The following is a 15,550-nucleotide window of genomic DNA, read 5'->3' on the forward strand; positions in this document are numbered from 1 at the left end:
CAAAGCAACTATTAACATGTCACAGACTATATATGATAGCAAACTGAAGTTGAAAACAAAGTTATAAATCATGTCCTGCTCTTTAAATATGTAAGGAAAGCCCACTCAGCAAAGCTGCACAGGTGGTCTGCAGAACCAGGAAACCTGAAATGCAAACGGCAGCTCCTAGTTAATTTTATAAGCACTTATTTTTCTATATACTTTGAAAGATGCACAATCCACTGATAATATGCTGAAAGAGTAGCTGCAGGCAGAGTTGTAAAACTCAGTCCATGGATCCCTCCATAAGGATCTGGGAGGTGCCTATTCTTTACAAGGGATGTAGTCACACAGCACTTAGCTCATCTGCAGAGACATTAGCTTAACCTTGTGGAATAATTACATCCATTTAACCTTAGTAATTGTTTTTTAAAAGTCATGATCTAGAATATTGGATATTCGAGAATAAGCAACTGAAGGCCTTAAGCCTTCATTGTAAATTATAAAAATGTTCAAGCTAAAGTACTTCCAATGTAAAAGAGGTACTGAGATAAGCAAAACCTAATTTCTGTTGTATAAAAACCGAGAGTCAAGGCAGTAACCAACCTGAGGAGAAGATTTTGCAGTGGAATTTCCTAGGCCCAGTTTACCATAGTCTCCATCTCCAAATGCCCAGACCATGGAGCCATCTGTGGACACTGCCAAGGTGTGGTTCAGCCCACAGGCCACCTGTAGACACAATGGAGTACTCAGTGAGCAGATCCTCTAACCTGAACACAAATGTTTCCAGAACTTTTCTCTGTTCTTGACTGAAAATCTTCACGTGTTGTTTCCCAAGATTCTTACTAGTTTTGGTAACTGCTTCAAAAGTTAACCCAAACACATCAGTTAGAATTCCCAATATAGTTCTTTTTTTAAAGTAAAATCCTTCAAGCATCTATAGCTAACTAAGAACATAAAAGTAGAAAAGGAAGAAAAAAAGTATATATACCTCAGAAATATTCATTTATTACAGAGGCTGTCTCAGCAATGACATAGAGAAAGTTAAGACATCTTACCCATTATTGAGAGACACTTTCAATGTCTTTATGCAGAAGGAAAAATCCAGCTTGCCAACTCAACACTGACACACAGGAACAACAAAAACGTTGTACTGTGTAAAGGCAGCTTTGTGTTGTTGCTGCTGCTGCTTCTGTCTGCTTGCTTCTTTGAGATGTGATGCTAAGCCTGAACTCTATCTAGATCTGCCTGCTTTGGCCTTTCAAATGCTGGGATTACAGGTGTGTGCCACCACATCCAGCTTTTAAAAAAACTTTATATAGCAAGTTGTTGGTAGTACTTTATGGATTATTTTTTTTAAATAGTCACATCCAAAATTAGGGGCCAAAATGTCAATTTTTCACATTGGTAAAGAGTCATGAAATTATGAAGTATGTCAACAAAAGGTACAAAGGTTAAATGCAACTAGTAATTCTGGTCTTTCTGACTGACAGAAGAATATTTAAGTGGAAACAGAAAAGGTAAGAAATTACTATCAACTAAAGTATCGTATTGACTTATGCCATGCCTGTCCAATCTGATATCCCTCCAGTGCAGTCACTCTCTCTGGAAGTTTTTTGTTGGAGGTATTTCCAAGACCCAGACGACCATAGTCACCATTCCCAAAGGTGAAGAGTTTGCCATCTGATGTTACCACTGCTGAATGCTTGAAGCCACAAGACATCTAGGACAGAATCAAATAGAAAAAAGTTTGTAAAAAGATAGACTAGGAAAGAAGCCATTTACTTTTGATTATGAATGTAGCAATATAATTGGCTGACAAGTGAGGAACAGGTGGTCTACTGTTCACATAGCCCTCCTAATCTGCCCAGCAGGTCAGAGAAAACCAACAGACTCTGGAATAACTGTCATCACTCTTTTGGCTGTGTGCACTGATGTGGACTAAAGGAAATAAATGAGTGGAAAATTTACAGTAAACTCTGGGGTGCGATGTGATTTTACAATATTATCTTAGATCACTAGCTGATCTAACAGACATGCACATCCCTTTGCAACAAAAAGGAAGGAGTTAAATGAAAACTTCCCCAGTACCTTCCAAGAACTGCAAGGTAAGACCTAATCAAGTGGAGTTTTTTCCAAGAATATGCAGCATCCTACCCTGGACCAAGTCTGCTTGCTTGGAAAAGTTAAGTCCATTTTAATATTAAAATCTATTTAATTTCTGAAAAGTGAGCCTACATAACCAAAAATAGTGGACTCTTATACTGCCCATGGATTCTGTTTTTATACTATTCCTGCTGGCTAAACTTGAGAATGTTATTTAATAATACTATATTTAGACTCAAAGGCAAACTTATGAATGCTGTGCCTGACCTGTACCACTTCTTCTCCTTGTAAGGCCTCAATCTGCCTCGGTCGCCGCTGTCTGTCGCTGTTTCCATGGCCAAGTTTGCCATAGTCCCCATCTCCCCAGCTAAAAACTTCACCACTTTCTGTCAGGGCCATTGAGTGTCCATCTGAGCCACAGGAAGTCACCAGCTGGGTCACCACAAAGCCTAGAAGACAGCAGGAACACAAGAGGTCTCGAATGGTAAACTGTCACTCCTGCAGCTGCTAGAGAATGTCCTAAGTTCTGAGAAACATCAAGATAGTACTATAGAATAACAAACGTTTTAGAATTTTGAATCAAATTTATAGATATAACCTTGCATATCTGAAAGCAATCATTCAAAACGATGAAGACAAGGAGGATACAAACAGCCATGACAGCCACTGAGGCCAATATTCTCAGTGAGCTGAGCCACTCCTACAAATGCTTAATCAGGATTGTCTCATTTCTCCTTTCACACAGATCTAATGGCAAACATTCCCATTTTCTACTGCAGCAGAGACTAAATTGAAAAGTGGTGTGGTGGTTGTGCAAGGTTCCAGACCCAGGGGCTGGAGAGAAGGGGGGAACCCCGCCTGTGATTGCCCCCTATACTGCAGCATACTCTGACCCAGTTCTGCACAAATCTCCTGTGAACTTACTGGTAAGCCTTAGTAGAAGCATTTACATTCATGAACAAGCATGCTCACCTTGCAGCCTGTAGGCCAAATACATCTGAAGATAGCTATGGGTGTGGCCTAACAATCTGCAGATGATATCATGTTACAGTGTTCAAAGGTTGAATATCCCTTATTGTAAGCTTTGGGATCCAAGAGACCCCATAGCAGTTTTTATTGCTTCTTCCTCAAGGGACACAGAAATCTGCCAGATGCCCTTTAAACTCTTCAGCATAGCTGGAGATTTTCATTTGAACTATTTTTTATGTTAAGTGAAACACACACTTACACACACATATAACTACCTAATTATGGTTTAACAATTTTTTAAAAATCTGTTTATAATTTTAAAACATTTGGTTTTCCTTTTATCTCAAATACATATATGCTGCCAGATTCTAGCACTCCTACTTGGTATATAGCTTAAAATGTGGAAATTAAGGCTGTATACATTACTTAATTAGAACCCGTGCATAAGCAAACTCCACAGGTTCCCTGAGTTGGGAATCCTTCCAGCGAATGCACACACTCCTATAGTCAGGTCACAGTTTCTAACCTTTCTAAATTTAGGGCAGCCTCACCTTGTAGGGCTGAAATAACAGTCAGCACATGAAGGTCATCTGAATTTCCTTGCCCTAATCTGCCATAACTTCCTTCCCCACAAGCCAACACTGTGCCATTGGCCTGGATGACAAAGGTACAGTTCTGACCACATATAACCTAGTATAAAAGACAAAATTAAAAACATTATCCTTATTTGAGTCAGACACAATCAGGATACACTGTTCACATGCATGAAATTATTTAAGACTAAATAAAAACATTACTACCCCATTATTGTTTATCTCTAACATACAGACATTTTAGGTGATCCCATGCACCTGAGGGTATCTCTACCAGTTCTTTATTTCCTTTGTACCAAAGCAGAAAAACTGGCCTACCTGTGGCTTTCCTATAACCTTTGATTACTATACTTTTGATTACAATTAAGGCACATATGAGTCCCATCTGACTGAAATAATTCAGAACCATGAGATTTTAGCTAACTGTGCACAGTTAAACAACAGGATAAGAGAAGAAATAGGAAAGGATATAGAAAACTACTAATGCTTGGTAGAGAAAGAGGCAGAAATTGGAGGGGACACACACAGGGAAGAGCAATAAACTCTGGGACAGCTTTAGTTAGAAGAGAACCCAAGTGAAATAAGTGGCTTCAAGGGTGGTTTGGGAGTACAGTACTATGACAATTAGATGAAGGGAGGTGTACAATGAAGTCTGGTTAAAGATCCTGCGTAGATCATGATTCCCAAAGAGCACAGTGATTAAGATTAGTTCAGCCTCGAGGGGCACAGGGCAAGCAAGGGGGGGTGGGGAGGATTAGCTCAGCTTCCATAAATATACACAGCACTGGCCTAATATATTGTGACATTAATTCACTATACTTGGAAGCAAGAAAGGTTTAGAAACTTCTTAATAAAATGCCTATGTACAATAAAAGCTTAGGAAGGTTTTATTTGGAGGCCACATATAAAATGAAGTTCTTTAATGATTCACCACAATAGACTACAAAACTGACAAGATTCAACCCTAAATAAGTTACTGATAGCAACTAGAATTCTCACATTTCTTCTCTGCTCTTCACTGTGCTATTACCTGTTGGGCTTGTGAGAATGAAGGTGCTGTAGCTGGTACCATCACATTTCTTCCAGCTTCGGCCAGCTGTCCATGCCTGCCAGCACCCCATAAGTAGACATCACATTTACCTCCCAGGTGCCAGTCCTAAAAAACCCACAGGCACCTAAAGTTAGGTTCATCCAGTTGCTCAAACAAATACATACTGAGCACAAGCATGTGACAACCTCTACAGAAAACAGAAGGACACAGAAACACATGCATTTATAATCAAGAGACTGAATGAAACCCGCCATATAGTAATCTTATCTTTACTGACCTCAGGTCTGGAAGTTGCCCAAGACATAATTTGTTCATCCATGCCATTGATCCACTTGCTGTTATCCTGTAAGACAGAGCACATATCAGAAACAATGATGCTTTGTCAGGACTTGTCTGCTCTGTTAGTGGTAACATTTCCTTTCTAAAGGACATGGTGATATGACAAGTCAAGAGGAGTTATTCTGATTTTCTTGTTTGTTTTAAAAATACGGGGTCTTGCTATGTTGCTCACATCAGCTGCTTTGGGGTCAAAATTCTCTTGTTTTTTCCTTCTAGGAAGTTGAGGTTAGAGGCATGTGCCATCCCACCCAGCAACTTCAGTATCATAATTTCAAACATGCTTTTTGCTTTCTAATATGTACTTTTATTATACATACTTTCATTATCATTGTAGCCTAGCTTCAAAGTTAACAAACCATTCATGTTTACTAAGCACCAAGGGGCGCAAAGGCCAAGTACAAAATCTACTGCATCCCTAGATTCTTTGTCTAGTTTAGTGGGCAGGTCTTGTCATTGTTTTGGGCTTTTGTTTCATATTAGGCCCAAATGGGATTCAAAAAGAGCTGTTGTACTCTGCTCTGTTCTATTCTATGTTACTGAATACACTCCTCTATAGTCTATTATTTGTATATGGTGCTGGTGACCAAATTTAGGGCCCGGTGGAAGACTATGGAAGACATTTCTTGATTAAAAATTATGTATCCAGATGATTTTCTTTAATTCATTTATCTGTTTTATGTTGTTATTGACATTTTTATGTTCAAATATTTTCATATATAAGCCTTAACTAAAGTTAGGTCAGCCTTAACTAAAGTTAGGTCATTTACCTAATGTCAGTTAGGTATTGGCATTTTATGGTCATCACCATTTCTACGGCTAAACACTATCAACTACAGTAAAAAGAAATGACACACTGAATGCTCTTCTGTATTCTCACTTGATGCTGATTACTGTATTAAGTGTGGACTAAATTAGAATTTCTATGTGACACCAATCTCACAAAATGACCAGAGGAAAACTAAAAATGTGTATGATTAAGGTACTTAACAAGTACCTACAGACAACGAAAACAGAAAAGTATGTAACTATGTATGGAGTCTGCAGATTCAGAAAGGCTCTGTCACCAGGGACTGGAACAGCCATCCAATTGAAAAGTATATTCAGTTTATCTAAGGGCATGTTGCTAGTTAGTCAAGCCAGCAAAGGATCACTGGCACACCGAGCAGCCACGATGCAATCTCACTACAAACAGCAGCAGCTCCCGATGGACTTACCATGAGGAGCACAAGCTCATCCTCAGGAACAGGCTCTAGATCTGGGACAGTAAATGACTCTGGAAACTGCGCTCCATTGGTCAGAGCTTCTGCAGCCTTGATAGTGGTTGAGAAGCATTCTAACCAGGCCCATTCATTGGGATTCCATGATGTAGGGTCAGGGAGACAGTTCTGATGGTGTGGTGGCACTGGAGGGCTACACAACAGCTGATCTAGATGAAGTCCCACAGCAAGGGAAGCCAGACATTGCATGTAGGGACTGTGAACAAGCTGGTCACCACAAACTACATGAGGCTAAAAAAAAAAAAAAAAAAAACAAAAGAATGCCACGTTGAGGAGGAGCCTATGTCAGATATTCTGAATAAACTTATGTTGTGAAAGCTTATGGAACTGGTAAAGAGAATTGCACATATTCTTTACTCAATTTTCTCTAACATCATATATATTATATATAAACAAAACCTTATATAATCATATAGCATTGACAAACACTAAGAAACGTATTCTGGTAGAACATTAGCTAAACTAGAGCTTTATTTGGTCTTATCACTGATACCCTTTTTTTGTTCCAGAATCCAATATTGGATCATATTAAACTGTGTCTTGTGTATTTTTTCTTGATTATGAACAAGGTAGATAACAACTAAATCTTAACATTTCTTCCTTTACCAAGAAAACCTTGGTAGTCATCAAAGGTAAATCTCCTTTTACAGCAGTTTTTAATCATGGCAGAACAAATCTATCACAAAGATCATAACATTAAATCCAGGCATATTATTCAGTTAAATTAACTGGATATAGAGTGAATAAATTATATGAAAAGGAATGTATCAACACTAAAAATTATGGGGTTACAGTTTCATTTTGCTAGAGTGAAAAAAGGAATATATTTAAGATTACTAACAACCGCTTAGGTACAATGACTTCATTTCTGTACAGATAGCTGCATGCATTTCCCTCAAACGTCATGTCCTTGTGTGGTTTGTGGAAGAGATTCAAAGTCCAAAGCACTAAGCACTATGGGAGTGAGAGCCATGAGTTACCTTTTCATAGGCATATTGCTCTTGAAGCATCACGGGTAGCCGTTCCAGAAATGCTCTCATGCAGGGAGCCATGTTTAATCCCAGGACGCCCTGCTGTTTCAGGGCTGTCCTACAGGTTGCTAAAATGTGATTGGCAGAAGCCCATTCTGCTGTGCAATTCACAACCAAAACATCCTGGTGGAAAATAATGTCATATGGTTAATTTGTTTATATAAAAGATTAAAAATCACGCCATAACCACTGAACCTGAGAAATTCTCTCTAGTAATTGGATTGAATACTTGACTTTTTACATATTTTAAAATGTTTACAGAAATTTTAAAACATCCTAATTTTTGTCTAAGTAAAATGAGTGGATAAAGAATAATTTTAAAAAAGTGTGAACTACCTTAACAAATTGTCTGACACGACTATAGGGATACTAGCAGAAGTAAAAATAGTTGCTTCCTCAGGAACACAATGACAAGATTTCAGAACTGCCCTACTCTATGCAGGTTTGATGGCTATATGCTACACTGCTAATTTTAGAAAGAACCTAGGATTGGGTAGTTTTTATTTGTACTATTAGTAGGACTATTCATACATGATTATAGCTTTTTCTTCCTGTTTTTTTTTTTTTTTTTTTTTTTTTCTAGACAGGGTTTCTCTGTATAGCCTTGGCTGTCCTGGAACTAACTCAGTTGACCAGATTGGCCTTGAATTCAGAAATCCGCCTGTCTCTGCCTCCCAAGTGCTGGGATTACAGGCACCACCACCACCCAGCGATTATAGCTTCTTTTAACACTATGTAAGTACATAAAATATAAATCAAACAGCACACTGATCTTGATATTTAAATATCACAGCAGACTGGCTAGCATTTTATTAGAATCTTAAATTTCAAAGCCATGATATACTTTGGATATTTAAATGTCTTTGATTTTTTTCCATAGAAAATCCTTTTGAGACAGTTTAATGGTGTCAAAAAAATCATGTGAGAAAATCAGAATCTACTTGTGTCTTTCAAAGGAAATAAAAAAGAAATAATCAGTCACTTTCATCAAAGCCCAAGTATAACAGAAAGGATATTAGATAAGAAATGAGCATCCCTGGGTTTTAACTCCCTTCTACTATTAAATAGTTGCATTATCTTGGGCAAATAATAATCTTTTAGATAGCAGTCATTCTTCAGAAAACCGGGTTTGTAGGGGGGCTTATACTGCAATTTCTAAAACTTTTCTAGGCTCATAGTCTATGGTTTGATGTATCTGTAATGTTACCTTTGATCTATTTGAACAGGCAGCTACCCCAACTTCTGGAATCCATACTGTGGTCTGAATAGCTCCAGAGCCTATCACAACAGTTTGCAAGACAGAGCCATCCTAAAATGAAATATATTTATCAAAACTCATTTCTTGTCTTTAGGCACTACTGCCACAATATCAGTTATCTTACATTCACAAAATATACATTAAAAACTATGACTGAGCTGAATTCAACAGCATTCAATTTGTAACCTGTACCCACTTTTCACTTTAAACATACTTATCAGAAAGAGACCCAAAGGAGAGAAGATTGGTTCTTTTACTGTAAATGATTCTACAAGAGCATCTTTAGTATCCAATGAAATATTCTTAGCGTTGGTTAATTTTTATTATATATGACCCAAACTAATGTAAAATATATTTTTTAAATAAAAAAGAACCCGTGTCCTTACCCTTAAAGACCAAATGTTCATAAGCCCTCCAAGTCCACCAGACACCAAGGCCAAGCCATCAGAACTGAAGGCCACAGTCCGAACGGGTGTGATGTGTCCTCGCAGCTGATAAACACACTTGGCTCCTGCTGATTTCCTATAGCCATCCTATAATTCATTGTTTTAATATATATTAGTTTAAAAATAATTTACAGGCTCAAGATTCACAGCTCACTCTTGGAAATTTTACATTTGAGTAGTATGAAGCTAGAGATTGAAGTAGAGATACTTTTTCCTATAAAGTTACTTAACTTGATGAATAACAGTGAAGCAGCAACCTGGCTGTTTTGATACTTTTTAAAACTAATTTTCTGTTCTTTAAACAAGCAGAAATTAATGTATTTCAAAGTTCCAATATCTGAGACAAAAAAAAAATCATGACTTTGCTTGTGAACAATAGTTTTATTTAAATAAATGTAACTTCATGTATTTTTATTTTCTCACCTAACACATGAACTGCATGTGTTCACTCTATGCCTATGGTTCTGTCTGATAACATCATGCCTGTTGATCTAAGAATGGAGTTGTGAAATGGGAATTCTGAATGCTTGAGAGAAAACTCCAGAAAAATAAGACAAGAGGGTTGTAACCTCAGTTTCTTCAAAACACAAAATTGTTCTTGGAATGTGTTTTCATGTTTTTCCCAGGTGTAGCAGATGGGAGTGAGTTTACTTCAGATTACTCATTACAGTTGGCTATTGTTACCTATTTATATGCTTCAATGGGAAAATACATTTTGCCATGTGTAGTTTATACAAATATACTCAGGTGACTCTTCTTAACCCTTGGAGGATAAATTATCTGATACTCTGAATAAAATTGGTTATTGCATGAGACTTCAGTCTGTCTCACTTTTTAGGCTCTATTCTCCCAGGTTCCACCACATTCAGAGCAGTTAAACAATGTGCAATCGATATATTTGCTCTGCCAGGTTTTGAAGTGAAAAAGCAAGTGCACAAGGCAACTCACTTGGACAAGGAGTAAGCCATATTTACCCTTACTGATCTCATTTCTACTTCCTCCTGTCATTTAGCTGACTACTCCTACCCTTAAGACAGATCACAGTACCAGATACACTTATCTCCCCAGAGGTACTAAAGAGAACTTCTTGAAAGGATGTATCAGTTTAATCAGACACTCAGTTTTGTTCTGTTTTTTAAAAATTGTAAAATGCCAATATTAGTATCTAATTATTTGGTGTTTTTACTTAGTATGTGGTTTGGCTTCTATTTAAAACTATTTAAAGCTACTTTGTTACCAAGAGGCTTAATTCTAGGGAGGTGACAATCAGCTGTGGCAGCAGCTGAGCACTTTATATCCACACTTTGTTAATGGGGTTAGTAACTGAACTCTGAGGCTCTGAAACATCTGGCAACAGTAAAAGGTTTCTGAATACATCATGACCCAAAATAAAACCGAGCACATTGGGAGCCAAGGTGTCTCTGGCGGCAATGTGTGCATCGCATGACCCGAATGCAGTCTTGGTTCTGACCTGATCCTGTGTATGTTGTCACACCTGTCCTGTGCACTGTGTAACACCTATGAGGGTACTGTGAAACATCTTGTTTAAAATTTGAGATTACATGTTATCAATTGTAGTGATTATTACACACAAAGTTTTCTGTATGTACAGAAATGCAATGGTTTATTTATGAAAAAACAAAGTCTTTTTATATTTTCCTATTGCCATTCCTTAGCAAATATCAAACTAGTGTATCTTTAGGATGTATTGTGTTTGAGTATTTGATTTTAAAATTTGCAGTTTAAGTCACTGAGCAAATTTTCATTAAAAAAAATCTTTTGGCTAAGAATTAGCATAGAATTTCCAAAAAATTTGAAATGGTTCTAAATGTATTTATGCAAAAATATTTTTAGTATTGACAATGATAAAATTGAAAATTGATCAAATCTAAGAAACCACTGAAGACACTCTATATCATTCACTATCAAAAACTCAACTGAGATGTAATTCTCTAATATAAAAACAATATACCCATAAGTATGAAAATTTGCTTTCCTCTAATAAATGAAAATATCAGATGTATACCAAAGAATCTAAATAAATTTCATTATGTTTTGGTTTTTTGGATTTTTTTTTTTTTTTTCGAGACAGGATTTCTCTGTATAGCCCTGGCTGTCCTGGAGCTCACTCTGTAGACCAGGTTGGCCTCGAACTCAGAAATCTGCCTGCCTCTGCCTCCCAGAGTGCAGGGATTACAGGCTTGCGCCACCACCGCCCGGCTCATCATGGTTTTTTAATTGATGAATGTTTGCTGTGCTCACCTACTTTATTTACCAGGCTGTGTAAAAGTTTCTTAGAGAAAGAGGTTGAGAGTGAGAAAAGTTTAAGAAGTCTGATTTGAGATGAATCCCATGTGCATCATGGGGTTTTTATCTATGCTGTTTCTACTCCATACTTCCCGACTCCCAGATTCATGAGTTTATATGTCTTGTCTAGATGCTTTTGTAAGTATCAAGCTTGTGATTTTTCTTTCAAACTAATCATTTTGTGTAGGTGAAATTCTGACACTGGTAGCAGACACTCTAGATGAGAACTCCCAGTGTCACTCCACTGTACCAGACTTCACTCACGATTAGTATATCCACAACATCCATTTTATTCATCACCAACATCACCACTCAATATGCATTAAACACCTTACTGTAACCAAAATGACATGAAATTAGAGAGCATACAATTATAACAATTATTTACATTTCCCTAATGATCATGACCTTCAAGTATAGGACTAAATACTTCAGTGAGCAATTATTGTACTATATTTTCAGATAAAGTCTTAAACAGTCACACATTACCTGACAATTTGATTCTTGGTCCCACCATCCTTCTGAGCTGGTCATACAGGTCTGTGTGGTATCTTGAGGAATACGCCAAACACACACTAAGCCATTTTGACAGCCACTTAAAAGAAAGGAGAACACACCAGATGAAAATCTAAAAAATTTGTTCTTTGTTTCCCTTAGGTAATTTTATGACATTAAACATTATAAAACTAGCAATAGACACTAAATCAAGATTATTGTAAAGTCTTACTATTGCCAAGTTACAGGCTATACTACCATAAAAATCAACACACACACACAAATTTAGAACATACGTGGCCATCAGTAACTGCATCTTGGATCCTTTCCCTGGAAGGCTGCACCAGGCAATGCCATTTACAGTGGATGGATGGCAGAGTGAATGCAGACATCGCCAGCATCCTGAAACAGGCCCCCAGAGTTTCACATTTTCTTCTTTGGCACATGTCATAAGAATATGGCCTGTTGGGTCCCATTTCATACTAACAAGAGTTTCCTTAAAATTATAGGGAAAAAAATCAGAGTAATACTCACTTCATAGTACAAACTTTATATTCACTAGTTTGTGGATGGTGCTTCTATAACTCAATTGCATTAAAATTAAGATTTTTATATGAATAAGATAGTTCCATATCATTCCTAATCTTAATCAACTTGACCTTAAATACAATCTATATTATATGTGTTACAGTAAAGCTAAATAAATGTTAAATAAATTACGAAAATAAAGCTTTGAAAAGATATAGTACCTTTCTTTTGCATGTGTATGTACTGAATCATTTTATTGACTGGTACGCATTACAATGTGAAAAAGATGGAAACACAAAAGGGGAAAAAAAGGAACCCTCACTCCAAATTAGTAACAATGTTTATGAGAGCTTAGGGCATGTTTTATGTTTACATGTTTTGATAACTGTACTTTCCCACTTTTAATTTTTTATAATTTTAATTTATATGTATGAGTATTTTGCCTGCATGCATGTCTGTGCACGATGTGTATGCCTGGTGCCTGTAGAGGCCAGAAAAGGGCACAAGAATTCCTGGAACTGAAGTTACAGATGGCTGTCAACTGCCATATTAAATACTGGGAATTGAATCTGGGTCCTAAGGGAATCTAGCCAGTGCTCTTAAGCTTTGAATCGTCTGTCTAGCCCTCTGTGGTTTTTTTTATAACCTTCCTTCCACATCTTCCCAAGTCCTGGTTTGTGTTACTCGCCTGGGTGGCCCTGTAAACACCAGGACTGAAAACCTGTGAGGAAACACCTTTGCATCAGTGGGCATGCTAGCATTAATGGGGACACGGGGCTGGAGATATTCCCGGGGCACCCCAGTTTCACTCTTCTGGTTTCATTTCTTATATAGCTTTTTTAAAATGAAAAACATTTTTTCATGTGAAAACATGGCCACAAAGACTTTGTGTAGTGATAGAATTTTAAATCATGAGCAATGCAAAATACTGTTGAAGATACTACTTCCAATCCACAATTGAAACACACACACACACACACACACACACACACACACACAGAAAAGCAACCATGAAGAAGATGGTCTTTACCTTATGTGCATCAATAAGAACAATGCCTCCTTTCTCAAGTGGTTCTTTTGTTCCCATTAACAACTTTCCATCAAAATATCCTACTGCAAATGGTCTGTCTTCACTGAACCAAGCAATGCAGGTGACAGATACTATATCGTGATAAGAACACAAGGATGGGTTTGTCACTATCTAAGACACCTAAGCAGATGCTTTGAAAACAAACAAACAAAAAAAAAAGTGCTTTGACCACCACAGCAGGAAACCTTCTACACAGCTAACCAATTAGAGCCTGCAGCACAGAGCTGATGTAACCCACTTTGAGAATGTTAGTTATGAGTGAAAGAAATGACCTCACTTCTAACATTTCATTCTTTCCCAGGAAGCTGCTAAAAAAAAAAAAAAAGGTCATACCAATTTGGTTGGTATTAAGGCACTGTGCTATGTTCTTCTTCTGGGAAAGGATCTACTATGAACCTGAGAAGTGACGAAGTCTAAGACATAGAAAACCATCTTGCTGCCTCCTTCTAATGTCACAGTATTCCTAGGCTCTCAAGACTGTCTACCCTAGCCTCTAATCACTACTGCTTTTCTGTATACTGCAAGGCTGAGAAGAGGACAATAGTACCTAGAGGGTAGGATGGGGGTTGAGAGTAGCAGACGGTAAGATTTTTCTTCTATGCCCTTTATATATTTTTTTTTTAACTTTTGAACTCTGTTCAGTTATTATCAAATTTTTAAAAGTGGATTTTTAAAAAACCCAAACCTAAAACATGACAAACAATTCTCTTGTCAAACAGAGTACCATACAAGTCAGTACTGTGACCTCTGAATTACTTGTTTCTCTCAAATAACTAATAAAAACTGCTAGTAAGACATGCATTTACTCAAAGGTACTCAGTAAGAAAAACACAGGCAAACTTTGTGTCATCTGCTGAGTCCAAGGACCTTCCTTCTCCATCTTTCCCTATTTCTTTAATTTACTCAGGTGTCAACAACTTTTTTCTATCAATGATTCCTCCTATTCCATAGCTCTAACTTTTAAGAGGTTTGCATCTTGTTATAAATGTTCAATCATTCATATAAAGGATGAAAGATTAATATGGTGTAACAAAATGAAATTTCCCTTTGACAGAGAGACAAAGTAAGGGGTAGAGAAACAGATTTCAATTCAATTACTAATTAAAATCAAATACCTAGTGGAAAAGTTAGAAAACAAACCCCAAATAACACTCATTTATATTCAACCAAAACCCTTGTCTATTTGTCTATTTTCTTGACTAGTAAAATGTCTTACCATCCTTTCTATAGCAGTGTTCCAGTTCTTGGCGGTGCATAGTGGACACATCAACAACTTCAATAAGTCCTAGAGATCCGTCCATCCGTCCCACCAGCAATAACTCTGGAGATTCTCCTGACCAGGCTGTAGCTGGACCTTCTTCTGGCCAAGCCAGGGCAGATACCCAGTGAGGCTGAATATCTACTAATCCTTTTCCTCCTACAGGGGGAGAAATGTCAACCCATTTTACTCTTAAAAAAAGAACATGGGCCAGATGTTTAGACACACATCTTTAATTCCAGAAATCAAGAGCCAGAGGCAGGTGGATTTCTGTAAGTTCAAGGCCACTCTAGTCTACACATGCCATATAGATAAAGATTATATAAAGACAGACAGACAGACAGACAGATCCTTGGCTGGCATTGGGATTCAGTAAGGGACAGATATATTTCTTTATATATATATATATATACACACACACACATATATATATATATGTGTAGATATACATATATATACATATATATATCCAAAAATAAATAGAAATAGAAATTTCAAAAAAGTACAAGAAAAAATATTAGCTAATAGCTAATGAATTCTCCAATTCACAATAGCCTATGAATCTGAAGATCTGTGAAAACAAAATCTTATTCATGTCTTGTATATCATTTAAGTCAACTGTAACTACTTACAGAACAAAGAACTTCTGCAGATGAAAGAATAAAGGAATAAATTTAGTAGCAAATGGCACATATTTAAGTGCTTTCCTATTGCTGGCAAATTGGCACGTTTCATTCTCAGGACACTGGGAGAAGGCTGAAGGCAACATCACTAAGGCACTTCTGCATTTAGTTTACTTGTTTTTGACACAAGCATCACATTG

The 15,550-nt window shown here is 37.1% G+C and overlaps 1 protein-coding gene across 5 annotated transcripts in view; it reads right to left on the bottom strand.

The window, feature by feature from the left end:
* Herc1 (HECT and RLD domain containing E3 ubiquitin protein ligase family member 1) overlaps nucleotides 1-15,550 on the bottom strand; it is a 165,075-nt gene that overhangs the window by 18,681 nt on the left and 130,844 nt on the right. For all 5 annotated transcript variants that reach the window (XM_052187967.1, XM_052187969.1, XM_052187968.1 and 2 more), the window contains exons 54-67: nucleotides 14,686-14,886; nucleotides 13,410-13,540; nucleotides 12,148-12,347; nucleotides 11,846-11,951; nucleotides 8,990-9,136; nucleotides 8,553-8,654; nucleotides 7,295-7,468; nucleotides 6,252-6,545; nucleotides 4,976-5,041; nucleotides 4,678-4,803; nucleotides 3,606-3,744; nucleotides 2,353-2,534; nucleotides 1,547-1,702; nucleotides 586-708 (exon numbers count right to left, since the gene is read on the bottom strand). In XM_052187967.1, the coding sequence (XP_052043927.1) occupies nucleotides 586-708; nucleotides 1,547-1,702; nucleotides 2,353-2,534; nucleotides 3,606-3,744; nucleotides 4,678-4,803; nucleotides 4,976-5,041; nucleotides 6,252-6,545; nucleotides 7,295-7,468; nucleotides 8,553-8,654; nucleotides 8,990-9,136; nucleotides 11,846-11,951; nucleotides 12,148-12,347; nucleotides 13,410-13,540; nucleotides 14,686-14,886 (2,147 nt within the window). The remainder of the gene's footprint in view (nucleotides 1-585; nucleotides 709-1,546; nucleotides 1,703-2,352; nucleotides 2,535-3,605; nucleotides 3,745-4,677; nucleotides 4,804-4,975; nucleotides 5,042-6,251; nucleotides 6,546-7,294; nucleotides 7,469-8,552; nucleotides 8,655-8,989; nucleotides 9,137-11,845; nucleotides 11,952-12,147; nucleotides 12,348-13,409; nucleotides 13,541-14,685; nucleotides 14,887-15,550) is intronic.

This window comes from Apodemus sylvaticus, chromosome 7, assembly GCF_947179515.1.
Source record: "Apodemus sylvaticus chromosome 7, mApoSyl1.1, whole genome shotgun sequence".
Classification (NCBI taxonomy): domain Eukaryota; kingdom Metazoa; phylum Chordata; class Mammalia; order Rodentia; family Muridae; genus Apodemus; species Apodemus sylvaticus.